General features: G+C 38.1%; 1 protein-coding gene across 1 annotated transcript in view; it reads right to left on the bottom strand.

Moving 5' to 3' along the window:
* UBN2 (ubinuclein 2) overlaps positions 1-20959 on the bottom strand; it is a 54621-nt gene that overhangs the window by 20524 nt on the left and 13138 nt on the right. The window contains exons 4-11 of the mRNA XM_033057367.2: positions 15127-15264; positions 13893-14005; positions 12395-12893; positions 8885-8955; positions 8066-8195; positions 6183-6301; positions 5429-5542; positions 4130-4273 (exon numbers count right to left, since the gene is read on the bottom strand). Coding sequence (XP_032913258.1) covers positions 4130-4273; positions 5429-5542; positions 6183-6301; positions 8066-8195; positions 8885-8955; positions 12395-12893; positions 13893-14005; positions 15127-15264 — 1328 coding nt within the window. The remainder of the gene's footprint in view (positions 1-4129; positions 4274-5428; positions 5543-6182; positions 6302-8065; positions 8196-8884; positions 8956-12394; positions 12894-13892; positions 14006-15126; positions 15265-20959) is intronic.

Raw genomic sequence — 20959 nt, 5'->3', positions numbered from 1 at the left:
TATCCAAGGGAGCTAACGATTACTTTGTACTGCTGACATGGTATGGGTCTTGGCGTCCATAAATAGAAGAATAAAAAAAATGCAATATTTTGCATTTATGCTCAAAATACCTCAGTAAACAGTCAAGCAAAAATCAACATAAGATATTATTACTTTCTTCAAGTGGACAGAAGAAATACACTTTGAATGCTCTCTCCTCAAAGACTAATCAAATCTCAAATATAAAACGAAAGATTATTGTGAACTCTTCACACTACATGTCCAACACACTGACCATAGGCTTGGGTTTGTGGTTATTAATCTCTTGTGGCGTTTTCTTAAAGCACAGAATGTAAAAGTCAGAACACAGTAGCCAAGCTTGGTTCTAGTTTTGTTCAGTACTTTTAGTACTGAAAAAGCCTTAGAAGTTCTTGAAAGTTTAGGGAAAGAAAAACTTTAGGCCATTGTGTATCATTGCTCTGACTTCAGTTGCACTGGATTTACACATGCATATTACTAGAGAGCCAAGGAATGGCAGGAGCCAGTGTGACAAATCTCAACACTTCATGCGCTTTTATTCAGTATTTTCAGATCCTGAGTTGCCAAGTGAAAAGTGAAAATGATTGCTGACCTGTATCTATCCTACAACTTACTATTCAAATGCAGCTATGAATAGACAATGACAACTTGGTTCCCTTCTTTGTTTCCAGGTAGGCAAACTAGGACACACAACATTTTCTTACAGCACTGCCATCACATTGACACTGACCACATCATGAACAGCTGTCTAAACAAGAGCTTTTCACCACTGATAATACAACCTGCAGAGTTGCAATAATAACAAAAATCCAAGTATCCAAAAAATTCATGTCATCTGGTAAGAAAACACTGACATCCTCTCACTACAGTGCCTTACTTCTCAGATTCTATTTATTTCCAGCTCCATTTTCACATTTTCTTCACCATACTAACCTCCAAATCTGTGTTGCATTGTTCTGTCAGAGACTACTGAATGCCTATGAAGAACATCATGGAGCAAAACCAACATTCCTCTTTATATGTTTAATGTGCCACCTCCCAACCTATAGTTTCTCCAGAATATTTCCCTCCCCACCTCCTTCTTGGTGCTTTATCCATTGCTTAATCTTTTCCATTTGGAAATGAAAATTCAAAATTAATCACAGGCCCCAGTAATTTGTAGCATCATCCTTCAAGGTTAAAGACAAAATTTTAAGTTCTATAAAAGGACAGAAATCACAGACATGGTACAAAGAAAGGACAGCTGTATATGAGGTCCCTTCCAACCTTAACAATCCTTTGATTCTGTAATTTCTGGTCATGATCAATACCTTACCTCTTGCTTCCTTATGAAGTTATGAGAAACATTAAATATAGTTAACTTTGAAAGTGCAAGAAATTCTTCATCTAAGCTGAACCCATAAAGTTCTGGTACCACAGACCTATTCTGATTATAAGAATTCCTTAACATCTCATGGTCAGTAGCTCAGTATCAGCATTAAATACTTAATTTTTCTTCAGTTTTATATAACTCCTTTTCACTTGAGGCCACATATGAAAATGAAAAATTATAAACCTTCAGCATAATCCCTAACCTAACATCCCAAAAAAATGAGCATTCAGAATACAAATTATGTGCTGTATTATGAATTACCACTGCCAGACTCCAGGAAATGCTTTCTTTTCCTCTTCCCATGCATAACTGTTTGCCTACAAATTACAATACATCACTTCCTTAACAGAAAGCAGGATAGTGCCTCCCAGTAGATACAGGGCAATTTGTCAATCATTACGGTACTAACACCACCCAGTTAGTAAATGAAGTCTTGCTGGTCAACAGGAAATTATGATCTGTCACCTGTTGGTGTTTGTTTTGGGGGGCATTTTAGGTTTTTTTGTTTATTTTTTGTCTTTTGTTGTTGAAGCCAATTGTATGGATAGTTTAAAAGTTCATGAAATTTTCAGCAGGTTTATCAAGCGGAAAGGAGAGAACCATATGTTTGATGGCTTTCCAATACAAAGTTTTAACATGCTTCACTTCCATGTACAGTAATTTCACGAATACAAGCCGCACCAATTTGACCAAAAGTTTGGTGGAAACCCGGAAGTGCGGCTAATATTCGAGGGCGGCTAATACATGAACAAAATTCTAAAAGCTGCCAACACGGAAGTGAGAGCCCGCGGCAGCCCCAAGCCAAGCTGGAGCCCGGCCGGCCCCGGCTGAGGTGGGAAAGCCTGGCAGAGGCGGGGCCTGCAGTGTGGGGGGCGGGCGGCAGAGCCTGAGCCAGCAGGGCGGGGCAGGGGGGGCGGCAGAGCCCGGGCCAGCAGGGCGGGGGAGCCTGGGAGAACTGGGGCTAGCAGTGCAGGGGAGCATGGCAGAAGCAGGAAGGCCGGCGGGTGGGGCTGCCTGGCAGCGGGGGAAGCCCAGCAGAATCGGGGCCAGCAGCGTGGGAGAGCCCGGCGGTGCGGGGGCCTGCAGTGCCGGCCAGGGCGAGCAAACGCGGCGGCGGTGCAGACGGGAGGGGGCGGCCGGCGAGCCTGGCGGCGGCGGCTGGCCTGCCGGCAGGGCGAGTAAACACAGTGGCGGGGCGGCCGGCGTGCCTCGCAGCGGCGGCAGCGGCTGGCCTGCTGGCAGGGCGAGTAAACGCAGCGGCGGGGCGGCCGGCGTGCCTCGCAGCGGCAGCAGCGGCCGGCCCGCCGGCAGGGCAAGTAAACGCAGCGGCGGGGCAGTGCTGACGGGAGAGGGGGGGCCAGTGAGCCCGGCGGCGGCTGCAGCACCACCCGGCCGGCCCCGTCGGCAACCATGAGCAGGCCGAGCCTTCCTGGCCCCGCCCCGAGCCAGTAAAGCCCGCTATGCCGTGATCCTGTTACTAATTGGCCAATTTGTGAAAGCTGCGCATGGATTCTCGCTACGAACGAAAGTGCGGCTAATATTCGGGGTGCGGCTTATCTATTGACAAAGACAGCAACATTGTCGAGGCACCGGAAGTGCGGCTTATACTCCGTGCGGCTTGTATTCGTGAAACTACTGTATTCTTGAATGACCTCACTCTCTCTTGACTATTTCTCCACTATCATTGATCTTCCCATATTCCATTCTTTAAGCTAAACTGGGATTCTCGGTCTCATTCAATAAAATCTTCATAACAGATAACATCTCACTCGTTAGCATACTTACAGAAAAAACTAAATCATTGAACAAAAACAAGTTAGCTGGATGCCAGGAAGTGTAAGACTTCATTTCTTCCTTCTGCTACTATTAAACCAGCTATTTCTACACTAACTGTTTAAGAAATATCTCAGTACAGTTATTTTTACAGCTTGATGCAGATTTGACTAAACTAAAATGAAGGTATTCTTGAGCAAGTTGATTAGTTGTATCACTTAGCTAAGGTTGAGGTTTGATGAAATTATCTTTTGCAGTGGGTGCTACAGAAAGAATTCAGGCCAAATCATATTTGCTTCTCTTTCACTCCAGACCATTAGAAATCTCTGCCAAACCAGTATTGCACAACAGTTTACTATTGCTCCCATTTTATTTCTCCCTCTCTTTTGTGTGGCTGTTTCTTCTTACATCCGTAAGAAGCAAGTAGAGAAACTGGTGTATTTTTATCCACTGTAAAGCAAAGTATCCTAACTGCAAACAAGAAATAAAGAGCAAAACTAAGTCTGTTGAGAACAGTGCTGTCAAAATTCTAGCTTATCATTTTGAAGCTTGTGTGTGCAATCTGGTAATGCAGTGTTCCAACATACAGGCAAAACTGATTTCTAGATCATTATCATTTCCTATATCACATAAAGAGTTTTCCAAGCTGTTATCCTCCCACCTCATACTTTTCAAATGAAGCATCATGCTTCATACTGTGTGAGAAGTGTTGGTAAATGCAGTCTCTAAGAGACGATAAAAGCAAATAGCTCTCCAAGGAAAACAATGGGGTTTTTCACTCTCAGGTTTGCAACCAAGACAAAATAATTTTAGAAAACATTTGTTCATGTAAAACATTCCAGTTTCACAAATATACTCAAGTTCCAGCCAACATCAATAGTACATGGCTGAGTCAAATCTAAGACAATAAATAGGAACCAAAGAAATTGTAAACACCAAAATGGATACATAAAGCAGGTATCTTACCTTGCCTGCATCCAGCCTTTAGGCCAAAGTGGTTTCACTTCTGTTTCCATAAAGGTTTTGAGGTAATCTTCAGCAGACTGACTTCTATTTGGCTCTAGCTCGTAACATCCCAGCTTGATCTTGACAAGATTACACAACAGAGACCTGCAAAAAGAAACAAAACTACATTGAGAGACAGTCCTTTCAAAAGCTCAGCAGAAAAAGGCTAAGCAATTGAAACTGCTGTCCCTTTGATAGTTGTAGGAAGTGCTCAGTTCCAACTGTGTTTTTTGGAAGCTTGTACTGCACAAAGTATTGCTACTACAAACTGGTATGGTCTACCATCGTCACTTTTTCATTTCCAACAGATGCTATTGCTCTTATTTTCATCCTACTAAAATGCTGTAATTTGTTTTACATTTTCTTTGTGGTTTCCTCATAGTTGGAACACGTCCTCTCAGTTTGCTCAGTGACCTCTCAATTGTTGGAAAGGAAGGGAAACCCATTCTACACTGAGTACTTAAACAGAGGATTCTTTCTGACAGGGATTTTGTCTTTTGTTCTTGAAAATATAAAAGTGCACAGTTAAGTAACATCAGCCTTTCAGAGCCTCTTGAATGAAAAAAAAGCAACAGATTTAAATATCTCTCCCCTCCAGGTCAGTCCAAGCTATATTGCTTGTACAGATTTCATGAAGCTTGCTTCCCTGTTGTCTTCACATACTAAAGTGACTCATTGAGATAAGTCCACCAGCCCCTTTTAGTAATATACATACACACACACTTTTGTATTAAAATTCTTAGATCTTGCATGAGAAATTACTAATTGAGAAATATCTGCTTGCTTAAAAGCCTAGATTATTTAAATAAGTCTTCTCAGTTTTCAGAAAAATCTGTTCTAGGAAACCAAACTCTAGTAAGTGATAATTTCAGAAAAGAATCTGTGCTACTCTTTAGAGAAAGAATTTGTGTTCAGAGGAAACAGAAGAGGTTAAGATTAATGCATTATTCTAGTTGTTGGATAGGGAGGCTTACCTCTTTTGTGGCAAATTTTCATGTTTTTGGATAAAGCAGAAAAACAAGTAGTGAAGCTTGAAAGGGTTGGACACAGGATGATTTTCCTTTTGAGTTAAAGAAGGTGTTTGTTTCATCCTTACAGAATTCCAGTTTACCTATTTAACACCAACACTCTTCAAAACTTCTCCAAGGTATAATTGCGGGAAAAATTATTTATTCAGTAGTACCATGTAATAACATCCTCTTGGAGATCCCTTTATAAAGTCCGTGAAAATTCTTGGAGGAAAAAGAAGTTTTGTCTTACCTCACTGTGTCATCCCAGTGAAACTTCTTTCTAGGTCCAACAACCCTCTTTCCAGGTTTCTCATCATCATCTTCCTCTGATCCATTTTTCTCTCGTTCATCTTCTGCTTGCAACCTACAGTTGGAACAATTTTCTTTAGAGCTATATGACACAGACAAAATATTTCATTGAAAAAGAAGTGTCATTCTAGGTGTTAAGGGGAAGAATAACCCACAGAGGACCTGTTTTCAGATTTTTGCTATACTTCCTTATAAAATAAACAGCTTAATCTCCCTCTCCCCACTGCTTTATAGTTCTTAGACAAATGAAAAGGACACACTGTACAGATGTTTTCACTGATGCCCCTATAAGCTTCAAGCAGTGCCTCTACTGGGAAGTAGCAGGATATTTATCAAAGTATTAATACCTCTCCAAGTCTAAAATTAGTTAGCTATGACCAAAACAATTACAATGAACAAGGACAAAACATATCAATAACCTCAATACACCATCCTCCTCCATCAATCCACCATTTTAGGAATCAACCAGTAATCCCTCATTTTTTCTATCAAGACCTATCTCAGTTAATAGGATTTCTCTCTGGTGTCAGACAATAACACTTAACACTTACACAAAATTAAGTATTTTCTACAATTCAAAAAAGACATCCTTAAACTGGAGCTGAGTGATTTTTCTGAGCTAAGGAAGTAAACAACATGGATACAAACTTCCAGCTGGGTTCTAAATAGCATGCACAGCCTCCAGAATAACCTACTTGGCATTCTTGGCTTGATTGCGGGCCTGACAGTCCTCTTGATACTTGCATAACTGTTCAGGCATGACGTTACTGACAGCCAGTTTCAGCTTCTGCAATGGTTCTCTCAAGGGGTCATCCTGTGAAAAGAGGAGCAACAAAATAATCCTGTTAGATGTAAAAGAACATTTCAGATAGTTTCATGAAAATTTCTGGATCACTCCCAAGGTAAGACTTATGGAGGTACTATTTATGGACTGCAACAGACATATTCTACATGGCACTTGAGTCCTGTTAGGTACAACAGCATTATATAAATGCACATATGTCTCACATAAGTCCTGAGACCAGAAACAAAAAAACATAGCCACAAATGTGTCATGAATATCCCAAAACATTATGGCATGTTCTCTCTAAATAATGCTTTTAAATTAAGATAGGGAAGGGAAAAAAAACTTAAGGGGTGAAAAGTGAGATAAGTTGACCAAACAATATTTCAACACTTCCAAATAAATATCATATTAATCAGGTCTCCAAGAACTGTGGTATAAAAGCATCCTAGGTAATGAGCAAAATATTAATATGCATTGTATTATCCAATTACTAGATAGTTATTACATGCAATTTATGTACCTGAAAGGTAAGGACTATGTATTTAGAATTGTCTCCAAATATTATGGACTTTAAACATTAAGGTAATATACTATACACTTTGTTACATGCTTTAAATTCACTTTCTACATCTTCTGAATTTACATTATTAATTTTAATTGTTTATTGTGAGGAACTAGAATATTCTTTTAGTCTATCTGCTTAGAAATAGCATTTGGATCTGGTTGCTTTACAAGCAAGTACCGAGATCTCTGCATTCAACTTCACATACTCTGCAAGATTTTATCGTGGATTTTATCTACAGAATCTAGTCAAGGTACTTCAGATCACAGATCACTTTTCTATTCAAAACAATCTTCAAAAGAAAAGTAACTGAAAATGGCATAAAAAGTATTTGTAAGACCTAGTCACAAAGGGGAATTTGAACAAAGAACACAGGTTGCGTCATCTATTACTCATGTAGCCTTCCTTTTTCCTTGATACAAAGTGAATACAAAAGTATGGTTTTTTTAGCCTATCATAACCATTATTACTGTGGCTTTCTAATTCTGCTGCTTTGGTATGTACCCTGTGACCTCAGTAATACTTTGTGATGACAGCAGAAACACTCCTTAATAGCCTGTACCCAGCTTTCAAGATGAAAGCACTTAATTCTCAAATAAAGACTCTGAAATACTTAAAATATTTGTTCCTAACATTGATGCCTTAAGTTCTAAGTTCTTCTGTTCTGCTTGGGTGTGCTTTTCCGTTGTGCCTGGGTGATGAAGACAAAACAGTCCTATTCCAGCTGGGGACTCAAGGACAGTTTCTTCAAACTTCAGGCCATAAGCATAAACAATGTGGAAAGAGGGTAGGCCAGCAAACAAGCAAGCAGGATGAAACCTCATGATTTGAGACTATTAATTGGACAGTTGATGCTTGCATGCAAATGGACTAAAATCTGTAAAGGTGTGAGATCTTGTGACCAAGCCCTCTTCTGCTTCCATCTTGGAGTCATCCAGCAGGGGCCACAACTGTGGCACTGGTACTGCCAGGGTGTGGCCTTTGAAGGCCTCTCAATAAATATCCATTTTATTCCCCTTAACTCCGTGTAGCCTCTGTTCCAGCTCCGCTAGGCATCAACGTAGTCACAGTATGAGGTAGATGGAAAGAAGCCTTTAAACTTATCTAGCAACTGATTCGAAATATTTTGCTTGATTTGAGGTGTGTGGCTACTGCTCTACTCTGCTATATTCAGTCCTCCTCACTGTCACATAACTGACTCCTGCTGGAGCCCCTCTCCCCGTGATTACCTGGACATTGAGGTGTAACTTCTTGAGGCGCTTTATCAGCGTGTCCTTATTGCACGGCACGAAAGCCTCCAGGTGGGAGTACACTCCATTGCGGATGGCAGGATTCACATCCTGTAACTGGAGCTCAATACTGGCAAACAAACAGGAGACGCTCAGTCAGATACGCACTCCAAGGTAAAGAAGACATCTGAACAAAAACCTAAGGAAGCTTTGGAAGCATAGCATATTCTAGCTAGGCATACTAAAATTAGAAGCTTGGGATAATTTTCAGATAAGCTTTTTCATAAAAGCAAGAAGCCTTATCAATGGCAAGAAGCCATTCATGTATGCGCTTGTCCAGCAACGTTGAACACTTATTCAAATTTAGTTTATGCCCATCACTGTGAAGCAAAATTGATATAATTTGACCATTAGTTGTCTAGAGATGACTTTCGTTTCTTAGAATATGAACACAGAACTTTCTATATTAAGCATTTATTTGAAGATTAGAGAAAAAAATCTGGCATTTGCCCTCACAAAAGCTGAAGGTGTTTTGAGTTACAAAAGTGGGAGATAGGAGGAAGTAACAGCAATTTTGTTGAATTTCAGATGAAGTCAATGACCAGGGAACTACACAACATTTGACACCGGATAAAGACAGATAGGCATGACTGGAATTGTATACATATATAAATCTCTTTAGCTAATAACTAGCTTAGACTGATCTACCTTCATTGACTTTTAAGGGGCTCGTTGGAACAACCTCTATAATACTTCCTCTTCTGTACTTTTTCTTTCACCCCTTTCCAAAAAGGGAAGGTTCTACAGATAAGCACTTACTCCAGAAGAATATTATTCATGTCCTGTGTGAAAAACTTCTTCCTGCCTTCTTCATCAAACATCTTGGCAGCCTGGAAACACAATGAAACAAAAGCATCCAAGTTCATAGAGTATTTTGAACCAACAATCTTTGTACCATTACTTTTACACCCATATCACATCCTTGTTTCCCAAATAACATTACTTGGAAAAGAATAAAGAAAACCAAGCTATTCTGAGCTGTTTAGAAAAAACCTGAGGATTGTTATTTTTATACTCAAATATACACACCTTGGTCTAGGGCAGACAATCATTCTGTTTAGGATCTGCCTGGATCACTGATGTTAACACATTCATCTTTTGAAAAACCATTAAGAAAATGGTAGATGCTTTATCACCTCACCACCACCAACATTCTACTATCTCTGTTTTAAAAAGAGAAGCATTGTTTGACAGGTCAAGAAGGCAAGAACATTAACTAACACATTTCTACTCCATCTTTTTCTACCTGTTATGTGCTTCATCCAGTTAGATCTTCCCAGCTTTCTTAGTTACATATCTCCAACCTTCACTGCAATTTCTACAATGGGATTATGCATGCTAGAGGAATACCTCATCCCTCTTTCTGCTGCTGTCCAGCATTCTTGCCATCTTTACACTTTATCTGTAGTATTTTTGTCTGGTCTCTTCCTGAGTCTGGTTGCAGGGGGGAAGACAGCCTTATTTATATACATATTTCCTTTTATTACAAGTTTTTACTGATCTTACAGAAATTCCTTTATCTTTGTTCTTATCACCTAGATCCTTTCTCCCCACAAGGAATGACGGCTTATAGGAAAAGGTCAATTCCCTGTACCATTCCACAAAAATCAGTAAGAACCTTTCTCTAGTATATATCTACTCTGCAGAATTTTAGAAGTCAAGAAAAAAGAGCCCCACTTTGAGAGGCCTATTGTCATCTTACATATTGGCATTGGGACCAAACAGCAATATCTAGAGGAGCTAGAAAATTATATCCATGCAGAGAAGTAGGCCAGTGTGGTGCCATTATAGCGATGGACAAACATTAGATGAAGCCATCATGCTATGAGGTTGAATATTCAAATAATTAGGAATCTTTAATTTTGTCTTTAAAAACCCTGTAGAATAGTGACTTGCAACAACACAGCTAAAAACTACAAATAAGTGCAAGTGTTAATATGATTAAAGTAATTTATTACTATTAAATACTTACTGTTCTTGATCTTTATAAAGAAAGAAATTTTGTGACATTGCAATTAAATTGAAAGAAAAAATTTCTAAAAATTATTAATTCTACACTGCACAGGAAATCAGCGTGACACTCTGTCAAAGCTGTAATGTAGACCATTGGCTGAATGCTTTATTGCTTCAGTCATGAACACTGATACTGGAGTTTAACTTCCTGCAAGGACTGCATTCCACTCATTGTTTTCTACCATAAATTGAGCTGCTGAGGGGATGGTACTACCTGTTTAAGAATACTGAAGTATTTTTCCTGCTAAAAAAATTAGAAAGGTTATCAATGCTTGCAAATGATAGGACACCAAAAAGATAAGTCAGAAAGTCTTAAATCCAGTACCTTTATGCCTAATTAACACAAGGATTAGAATAATCATCTGGTTTATATAAAGCAGAAGGAAAAAGTTTTGACATTTTGGTCCCAGGTAGACCTTGAAAGGCAATTCCAGCATTATACTATTATGCTGGAGAGCATTGATGACTTTTAAAGAGACCAACACCGGCAGATTCAAAAACTTTATCACTATTACTAACTATGGTTGGGTTTTATTTCCAGATTATTTTGACAGTGACCTTCCAAATAGATAAAAACCCCCTTTTACTTACTTTCCTGCTTGTGTACAATATTGCCTTCTGTCATGGTAGTTCAAAAGAATCCACTCAAGGAACTAGAACACATTAATCTACCAAAGTCAGGAAGTTTTTATTGCCTTTAGTCAGTGGCCTTCTAATATTTTTTTAATCTCAATATACTACAGCCATGGAGCACAGGCTTCTTCCTACAGGCCTCATAAACTTTTCTTGGTGCTAAAGAGTTCTAAAGCTGTGAAAGTCTGGTAAATATTTGACAAGACTCCTATTTTTAGTGCTTTTTAGAAGATGTCTGATTGCAATTTACAGGAGGTATGGAAGTTGCAATCCTTAAGTCAACATACAGACTAGTTACTCCCCAAGCATAAACTTAAACTTTCTCTGCTCAGCCAGGAAGCTTTCAGAAGACACTGTTAAAAATGGAAGACAGAAGAGTTCCCAGCTGGTCTAGTGGAAGGTGTCCCTGCCAGCAGCAGGGTAATTGGACTGGATGATCTTAAAGGATCCTTCCAACCCAAACCATTTAATGATTTTATAAGGAGTTATGTCTTCAAAGACCCACTGAATCAAAGATGCCTCCCAGCTGGTTTGGGATTGTTATACAGAAAAGCAACATGAATTAACTTGAGGTAGGTTGCTAACACTTCCTGACTTTTGGCCTAATCCAATTCTGCACTTTTGCAAGAGGTTTATTGTTGATTCATAGCAAAATTAACCTGCATACTGAAAGGTAGACAGAAACGCCTTCATTTTAGTAAATATTAATTCCTTGGCTGTATTTAGCTTGGTATGTTTAAAAATAAATAAGAAAACTAGAAGACATTTCTATACAGGTAAAAGCAGAGCAAGCTGTACAATGGTTTAAATTATTTTTTTTTGTCCAAGAAACGTAGTAACTTGAACTGCTTTTTCAAAACTTACTATGAGTAAAGAAAAGCTGCACTTTATTCTAAGTAAGGAAAAGCTTTAATATCATAATCTGAACAAGCAACAAATTTATTCTCAACTGAGGATAACATCCACAACTGACACAAGGAATATGTAATACCTTAATAGCTCTGATCCCTTTCCATAACTTACTGGGATATTCATAACTTGTTAATTTAACATCTTTCATCCTATTTTTGAGACGTTCAGATTCCATTCTAACCTTCCAGAAGAACAAGTTCAGTTTTGTGGTTGGTTGGTTTCTTTTTTGCACTTGGGTGGTGGTTTCTGGTTTTGGTGGCTTTTGAAATTTTTCCCCCCCTTAACTGGCAAGTTAAAGCCAAAAAACCAACACATGGATTTGTAAGCTGCAGTCATATTTCAGGTTACCTCCTCCAAAATAAGAAAACACTCATTCCATTTTATCAAATAACAATTCAAGTTAATGCAACACTGGTATTTCCATTATGGAGAAAAGCCCATAAATAAATGAACATTACAAGATATCGTACACAGACAATTTAGAAAACCCTGTTTCCACTGTGAAACAAACACTGCTCGAATAATTGACCTGCATCATCTGTCCCTTTTAATCTGAGTATAAACACAGGCATTAAGATTGCCATTAACATCAATTCTTTCTTTCTAAAGTTTCAGTCAACAATTCAAAGATGACACTCAAGGTCCTAAATTGTTCTTCCTTGTTCTCTCAGATTCTTGACTGCAATCCACTACCAGCAAATTCATACTTACTGTTCGAAGGTCTCCAATGCGCTTTTCAAGTAGCATAGGCAGACCTTCTGGGAGGGCAGGCACCTGCTTGGGTGTCATGACCTGAGAGGTGTAGGTTGCCTGAGTGACATTTCCATTCTCTCCTGACAGCTCAGAGACCGGGCTGCCATCAGAAGTGCCATCAAGCAACTTGTCAAAGTCAATATCTCCCAGCATCTCCAGGGCACTTTCTGTTTCTTGCAGGAGCTCAGGTTCATTTGTGCTACCAAAAATGGAGAGGACAGGATCATTGATCCTAAGATTCAAGTCAGATATATCATTTCCTGTACTGAGAGAAGAGGAAGGAATTTTAGTAGGGGTGGAGGTTGCAACAGTCACTGGAGGTTTTGGACTAGGTTCCTTCTTCCTCATGGCTTCCTTCTCCTTTTGAAATTTACGGATCATGGCAGCCAGAGAGAGCGAGTCTTTATACAATTTCTTTTTCTTCTTCTCAGACTTGTGTGAATTTAAGGCCATTACTCTGTAGAGGAAAGAAATCTTGTTAGCATGTGACTTTTGAGGCCTTAGTAACTTTGAATAACAAAACTCAAAGTTTAGTACAATTAAAAAATTATCAGGTGAAAGAACGAAGTACTTCCTGCTTCCATCTTTAAACCATTTCATCAATTACCACAAACCTTAGGTAGTCATGTGATTATATGTTCTCCAACTTCAACTTATTTGTTATGTTTCATACACATTAAGGCAAAGGTTCTCATCTTGACTTCTCAATTTAATTATGGAGAAGCTGGTACAAGTGTTAAAACTCACGGCAGATTTACAACATAAAATACTTAAAACTTGCCTCTCAAGACTGCTGAATGGTGGCAGGTTTCCTGTACAGCATATACATTAAAAAATTCTTTTCATTGCTAAGGATTTTTAAATGCAGGCTCAAAATCTATAATCTGCTTAAACTGAGCATTTTCCACCAATTTTTCACCTTGATGAAAAATTAGGTCAATAAATTTTCAATATTCAATGTGAATATTCACAGTAAGACAGCTTCCATCCGTTCAACAAGAATTTTCTAGAAGCCAGTTAAAAAACCCCACCACCTTAATCCTTCTATACTAACCTCAGAACTTAGGAAAGCACAAAGTCAGTCAGAAATAAGTAGAAGAATAATTAAACTGTATTTACAGCTTTACAGATGAGACAGACAGGAAGAAAATTATTTTTCATTAGAAGATGTAATTCCTGGTGTATGTTGGGTAGGACAATGATGCTTTTGCTATTCCTAAGACTCAACTTGCTTTCTGTGATTTGTCTTTCCTTATTATTCCTCATTCAAAGTTAAAAAAAAATAGCCCATAGGACTGAATCATACAAAAACCCCACACAAACTCTGAAACAAAATCTATAAGCTATTAAAAAGTGCAATATTCAGAAGAGCTGTAATAATCTTTCTATGGCACACAATTTTGAAGCCAAGCCTCAAATGTAATTCAAGGGTTCATATAACAAAAAAGAAACCTACCCCAATTGCTTAGGAACTTTCATTTTCCGAGGTTTCTTCTCCTTTTCTGTCCCTTCATCTTTTCGCTTGCGTTTCTTCATTCCACGATCTTCACTTTCTTTTAACTTTGCTATCTAGAAAAGAGATCAAATAAAGGACAATGATTCTTCCACCCTGAAGGACTTCTAAAGCAAGAAACATTCTGCTTTTATACTTTCCAATTCAGAGCCAGGAAAAAACACCTCAATGTGTGTAAAGGCAAATGGTACGATGGATTTCTAGTAGCAATGGCAATTATTGACAAGTGTTAATCATCAGTTATTTTTAAACAGTTATGAAATTTAGAGTTTTCAGTAAGAGACATATTCTAAGGCAGACTGCTGCCTGGTCAGTATGGCCAATGGCTACCTTGGAAGATGGAATTTCCCCACCTTCTTCTGCTAGCACAGTTTCCTTGCTGACTATGAAGTTCCACACATGGAACATCTCTGCTGGTCAATACAGACAACTTGCCTCCCCCTCCCTTGCTGAGGGTGCAGGGCAGGGGAAAAGAAAGCCTTCAGACTGTGCAAGCATTACCAGCAACAGGCAAAATTCAGGAGTAGTTATCAACACCTTTTCAGTCACAAATCAAAACCATAGCATCATATAGGCTGCCAGAAGGAAAGTTAACTGCATCCCAGTCACAGTCAATACAAGAACCTTAAAATTAAGAATTATTGATCAGGAAAGGACACCAGGAAGCACTAAGTTCTCAGAAATGGCATGGAACTTGTGAATGTCACATTGCAATTATGTTAGCACTGACTGTAACTTGTCAAAGTTTATAGAACAGCATGCTGTTTGGAAACACTGTATATATAACTTTAATATAACTATTTATCAACTGAGTTTATTTTAACAGGTATTTTGGTTAAAGTGTTATTCTCAACATTAGGAACAATTTCAAATCAAAGGTCTCATCTCATATAATTAAAATTCTTACAAAGTTACAGAATCATCTATCAGTTCAAGATGAGTGGACAACTTGTTAGGCTGTCTAAAAAGATGCTTAGTCTTTGCAACTGGACAGCCTGTGAGTATCCTGAGTTACTGAATGCTAGTACATGAGCCACAAAACAGAAAATGCAATAAAACCGTACCATGCATCGTTCTGCTTTTGGACTCTTCATCTGAGCCATTCTAAGTGTATCAAATATTTCCATGTCCACCCAGCTTTTGTTTCTGTATAAAAGCCTTAATTAAAATCACTCACTTTAGGTGGCCTATGCTTTTTGTCCTCTGCAAAGTCTTCGTCCTCTGATTCAGATGCTTGGCGAAACTGCAATGTACCAGTGTTGATATAAAACCCTCCATATTTGGTTGTCAGGGATGCAGGAACCAATTCATCATACTGGGCAGGAAAAGGAAGATGAATTTATTAGCATTTCTTAATAAAATAAACATGTAGCTCATTCACCAGTCCCTATACATAAAAACATACGTACAAATTCACAGCACAGCTTGCTAGAATAGATACAGGATAGCAACTCTATAGAAAATTTAATGGCAGAGAACATTAATATCACAGAGTATCCTTTCCACTTTCAAAATACCCCTTTTTTTCCTCCACAAAAAGGCAGGATTACAGCATTAAAAGTACCACTTTCTGCACATAACTCACCACAGTGTCTTGCTCAAAACCCTTCTCTTAAAAAGTTCTCTGAAATTTTCTTTTGTTAAAAATGCTGTCCCAGACATGACAACCAACCACAGAATTTGTTACCTTACTTCCAATTTTAGGTGTTTAATACAAGATTGCCTCTTAAACGAATATCACAATGCAAGGACTTTTTTCATTTGAAGGCAAATATTCTCACTCTGTTCAGACAATTTTAAACCACAAAATGTTCCAAACTCTATCAATAGTTTATTTTAAAAAGTACTTAGTATTTATGAATACATTTCCAAGTTAGAATTCTAAGTTGAATCTTGAAAATATTGAAGTCCAAAGACATAGAAAAAGCAGTCAATAATCAGTACAGTGGATGACAATATAAATTCTATTATTACGTGAAACCAACAACCTCCATGACATGTAAAATATACTGAAGACAAAATAGTTTACGAACTGCAAAGTCTAGTCTACCAAAGACTTTTAGACAGGAAGAAGAGTTATCCAGAAAAGTAAAAAGGTAAATATGTACTTCAACAAGGAAGCTGGAAAAAGGGCCTAAACTGGAGGCCAGCCTGGGGATTTAACCTGAATAAGTAGTTAGAAACTTCCCTGACTCATCACTTTTTATCTTCCTGCAACAGAGTTTTACAAGTAGTTCAGAAAGACAAAAAGGAAGAGGAAAAGTGGTGACAGCATTTATAAAGTAATCTAAGATGATATGAAAAGCTAGTGCAAGAAAGTGACAGAAACTACTAATTGAACAAAATGAAAGTAAAGTTGTTTAATAGTGACTTGTCATTCATCTTAAAAGACCAGGAGGACCATGCAAAGTAAACTTGAGAGTGGAGGTTGTATAAGACTTTCAGAGAAAACTCATGCTTTTTCCACAGCTCTCAGAACCAGCTTCATTAGGTGCAAGGAAAATGAAAGTAGAGGAACTAAATTATTATCCACAGCACTTAATAGACAGAGCAGACATTTTCCATTTGAGCTGACAGGGTATGAACTGAATTGGCAAGGCTGGGACGGTAAAGGATCAAAATGAAGAATACAGTAGTTGCCAAGGTAGAAGGAAAAAGCACACAGTCTAAGCTGGGACCATTATCATAAGAAGCAAAAGCCAACACAGTAAAGACAGACATGCAGAGCAGTACAGGAAGGCCTGGGTAACACACAAGTAAGGATTAAAGACAGTCCACAAATGAGGAATCATGAATCACAGCAAATTATCTGAATGATCAACACACAGTGTGGCACAGATCCACTGGAACAAGGCAACAAGAAAGGCAGAATTCATTCAATATGCAGAGTGAATGTATTCCAAAGAGTCAACAGGCAAGTAAGATCAGCAAGATCTGGATGTATAATCATGCAGTTGAGGTTTCAACAGCTTCTGTTGAGGAATATGAATTTAGTCAGACTTTCAAAGACCTTTATGACATTCAGTTCCTCTTAACCCTTGAGCAAGACTGCTTTTCTTTACCAAAATCTGTTTACCCAGTGCATACTGAACAAGGTATAGCTTTTAACTCAACGTTGTATTTTAGAAACAGGGGCCTGCAGACCACAGTGTAGCTAATACGCCCCCACTTTGAGCTAAGCTTACTATTTGCTAGTGCCCTAACTGAAAATTAGTATGTTTGTATAAGGTATTAGCAACAGAGATTAGGCTTCGTTTTGAAGTACTTCCAGAACTCCCAGTTAAAGGGAACATGGCTCTTGCAAATTCTTTTTATGAATTGTTTTCAAGACCTTTGCTTTAAACTAGTTTTTTCTGCGTATGAAATCACACAATTTATCTTATTAACAAAAACAAGTTTAAAGCCCTTTACAGTGTTCTGTTCTTCCTTACACATTTCAAGGGCAAGAATCAAAACAACTCAGACCTACAAAGAGATAGGACTTGACTGACTCCTGTGAACACAGATTTCTCCTATGACTGATTATGGAATCATTCTGCAGATAACAAAATAAGACTGATAGACTGACCATTCAAAAGCAGGTTCACAGATACATTATTTTAAACTATTGTCCTTGAGCTACATTACTACGCTTTTAGTGCCATTAATCCAATTAAATGTTTTGGTATGAAAGATAATTTTGTTTTTTAAAAAATAAGTTAACTCATTTCAACTTCATCACTATACCAAGAAAATGAATTTTCACGGATCATACCAATTTAGTTCTGAAATCCAGACCCACAGCAATACCTTATATTAATATTGTCTACTCTTGTGTCCAGGTATTTTGACCACAATCCTCAGATATTCTACGTGATCCTTCTCCTTATTCACCTCCCTTCCAGAAAACAACCTCCAAAAGTACACATGTGAAAAAGTTTTTAAACACTTCTGTACCAAGTCTTGGAAATGAGATTTGGTGCAAACATGTCCAAATGTTTTAACAAAAGTAGCTTGTTATATTATTTGTTGTGAAACAGCTAATACTTACCTAAAGGATAAGCAGGGATAATTTTTGTACCTTGCTTAGTTTATTTTTGAGGTAGTTCTAACCAGGTTGGGGTGGAGGGAACTGTTTAGTTTTCAGTAGCGCAGTGAATAAAGGCCAAGCTACTGCAATTACCTCAGATAAAGTTCCTTCAGTGAAATGGACTAAATATCCACACAGTTCACTACATGCTTCAAGATACTTCAAACATATAGAACTGACTGATCTTCTATGCTTCTTCAAGATGCAAAGAACTGAAATGCACTCTTTGGCTTTGCCATCTTTTTAAGGCTAAGTTTTCAAACAAAACCATATCTTTCCAAAACTAGAATAATATAACCTACAAGGAAATCTTGAACAAGGTTAAGGGGAAACAACGCATTGCTTTGGTAATCCCAGGAGACATCAAAAAGCAAGCACAAAGAGCTTTCCTGTGATAAAGAAGGTTTCTCTTCCAAAAAAGCATAGGCAAATTGGTGGGTTGGTTTGTTTTTCTTTTTACCCTGGGAAAAATGACACCAGCAGAGCACAACAGAAAAAAAGCATAAGAGATTATAAAAGATATAATATTTGGCCCAGGGTAGTCTCATAGGAGAATCCTAGTTTTGTAGTCAGGGTTATCATAATCTGTCAGCCTACCACAGCACCTCGAGAGAAATATCAGTACACATCTGTTCTCCTGTTTGTCCCCACCTCGACCAAAACCTCTCATACTCTTCCACAAGCCACCAGTGATAGGCTGTTAGTTTAAGTGACCTTCACTGCAAAGAGATTACATTCTTCTCACCTTGAAAACATTTCAGCCAAAGTTATAAAATGTGTGACCAGTCATATGACCACTTTTATCCGTACAACTCAATTTTTTCAGAGCTTGAGTTCTGACCTGACCCACAATGAGAATCTAGTTCACTGTGAAATAATTATGTAATGTATTACTTAATCTCTCCAGGTTTAATGTTACAGAACTACTAGAAGATTCTGTAGAAAAAAAGTTATAGTTTGATTTTCCCTCATTTAACATGAAGAGCAGACTTTTCATCTGTGACACTTAAGACAAATGCTCTTATCAAAGATCTGTTATTTTGGCAGGTTATAAACCTTCCTTTGTATTACATTAGTAATCATTGTTTGTGTATTTTTTGGGGAACACTTCGGTTCATTGCATTGCTTAAACAAATTAATCTACTCAAAGAATTGCTGATCCTAGGCCATGATCTATCCCTCTAGTAGCTCAGATTACTTTGAAAAGTGATTTTGTGCTCTTCAAAAAATTAAATCTAGCAAAATACAGGATGTTGCTACCCATTATTATTTCCTTCTCCTACAAATTTAAAGAGTGGTACTACACAGGCCAGATACAAGCCTCATGTGTTTTTCAAGAATCTATGCAGGTGCTGAATTTTCAGTATATTCTTATTCTTTCCTAAAGAAGGGTATGCCTTTTTGCAGAAGGAGCACAAAAATATTACTATTGCTTTAACATACATCAGATGTGTTCTGCAAATTTAACTGCCTTTGTTCCTCTAGCCATCTTGGTTCTTGTATCTCTTAGTTCTTGCATCTATGTGTTTGTTTGCTCAGCTAAGTGAGCACTATTCCCCAAACACACAACTTCCAAGCCTGGGCAAAGTGACAATGAACAAGGAAGACAGTACTAATATAAACACACCAATCCAGAGCCAATGAAACAGTTGGCAAGTGAACCTCTTAAAGAAGCTTTAATGCACCCTCATGTATTCAGTATGGATGAGGTTTGCAACAGCTCTAAAAAGGCAGCCTTTTCCTGCTGAAAAATGCCACAGTGTACAATGTCTCTCAATACACCATGAAAGTGTGTTTAACAATGGATCCTATGGAGTGCTTTTCTGTAAATTCCTCTAACATTTGCAGGTTGATAGCTTGGTTATTTTGTTAGGTTTTTTTAAGAGACAAATCTTTTGAAAACAACAACACTGCTTTCCATAGTTAGTATAAAACAAACACCTCAGAGTAGGAAGAATGAGAGAACAGTATCATGTTAGCCTAAAACTACATCTGGAGCAGAACCTTACAAAAATGGTAAAAATTTCCATAAACACACTGAGTTGCCATTACCTGAAGAGACACTGTTCTCACTGAGAAGTTTCTCAGATATTTAAGTCTTGTCCAAGACAACCTTACTGATAATCTATCAGCTTCAGGTTTTAGGGGCAAGCCAGGGTAGGACAGAAGAGGATATTAAATCTATTATATCTTTTTTAGTCTGGTGATTACAAGATGAAGATAGATTTATCCTGAAAACATGTGAAAACTGACACAGAACATAACACAGAACTTCAGCAGAGACCAAGCCCTTAAATTATAGAAAGTATTCTAGGGAACCCAGATAGAAAAAGAGCAATGCTGTTAACAATGTGTACAGAGTTACTAATACCAACACAAAATCTTTGAAAGGTTTTCTTTTAAAATGATCTGAGCTCTAGAGGTAAGATGTAGCTAAACAAAAGTAAGTTCTTCCTTTCAGCTGAAATACCTATTTTGGAAATCTTTCCATGTATGAGAAACATTGATAGGCTGGTTTTCTCTAGTCCAGCATAGGACTTTTTACATTAGTGTTTAAAAGGCTACTGTGGAACCATGATTATAACAGACTAGGTCAAATATTTACACAGCAGCCTGGGTGTCTCAAGAACTGAAGTGCCTGCTACCCACTGCTCTTGGCATTCACATTTAGCTTCAATTCCTGCCAATATGGCTACCTGGTATCATTGCTTCAAAAGACACTGCTTACAGATTAGTAAGTCAACAGGTTTTTTTTACATTCATCTGCTTGGAATAGGGGAAGTCTTTGGTTTGGATATCCAAGCCTTGTTACCTTCAAGTAAAAGAACACAGCACATGTTTTCATTAACACCATGTGTTACTTTAAATCTCCTCTTCTGCATTGTATAGCTGAAAGCTCAGAGAGTACTGTGTTCCCTTGCACTCTCTACCTATATAAAGC

The sequence above is a fragment of the Catharus ustulatus genome, chromosome 4 (assembly GCF_009819885.2).
Source record: "Catharus ustulatus isolate bCatUst1 chromosome 4, bCatUst1.pri.v2, whole genome shotgun sequence".
NCBI lineage: Eukaryota > Metazoa > Chordata > Aves > Passeriformes > Turdidae > Catharus > Catharus ustulatus.
Note: the sequence above shows the minus strand (reverse complement) of the source record. Positions and strands in the feature narration are given on the sequence as shown.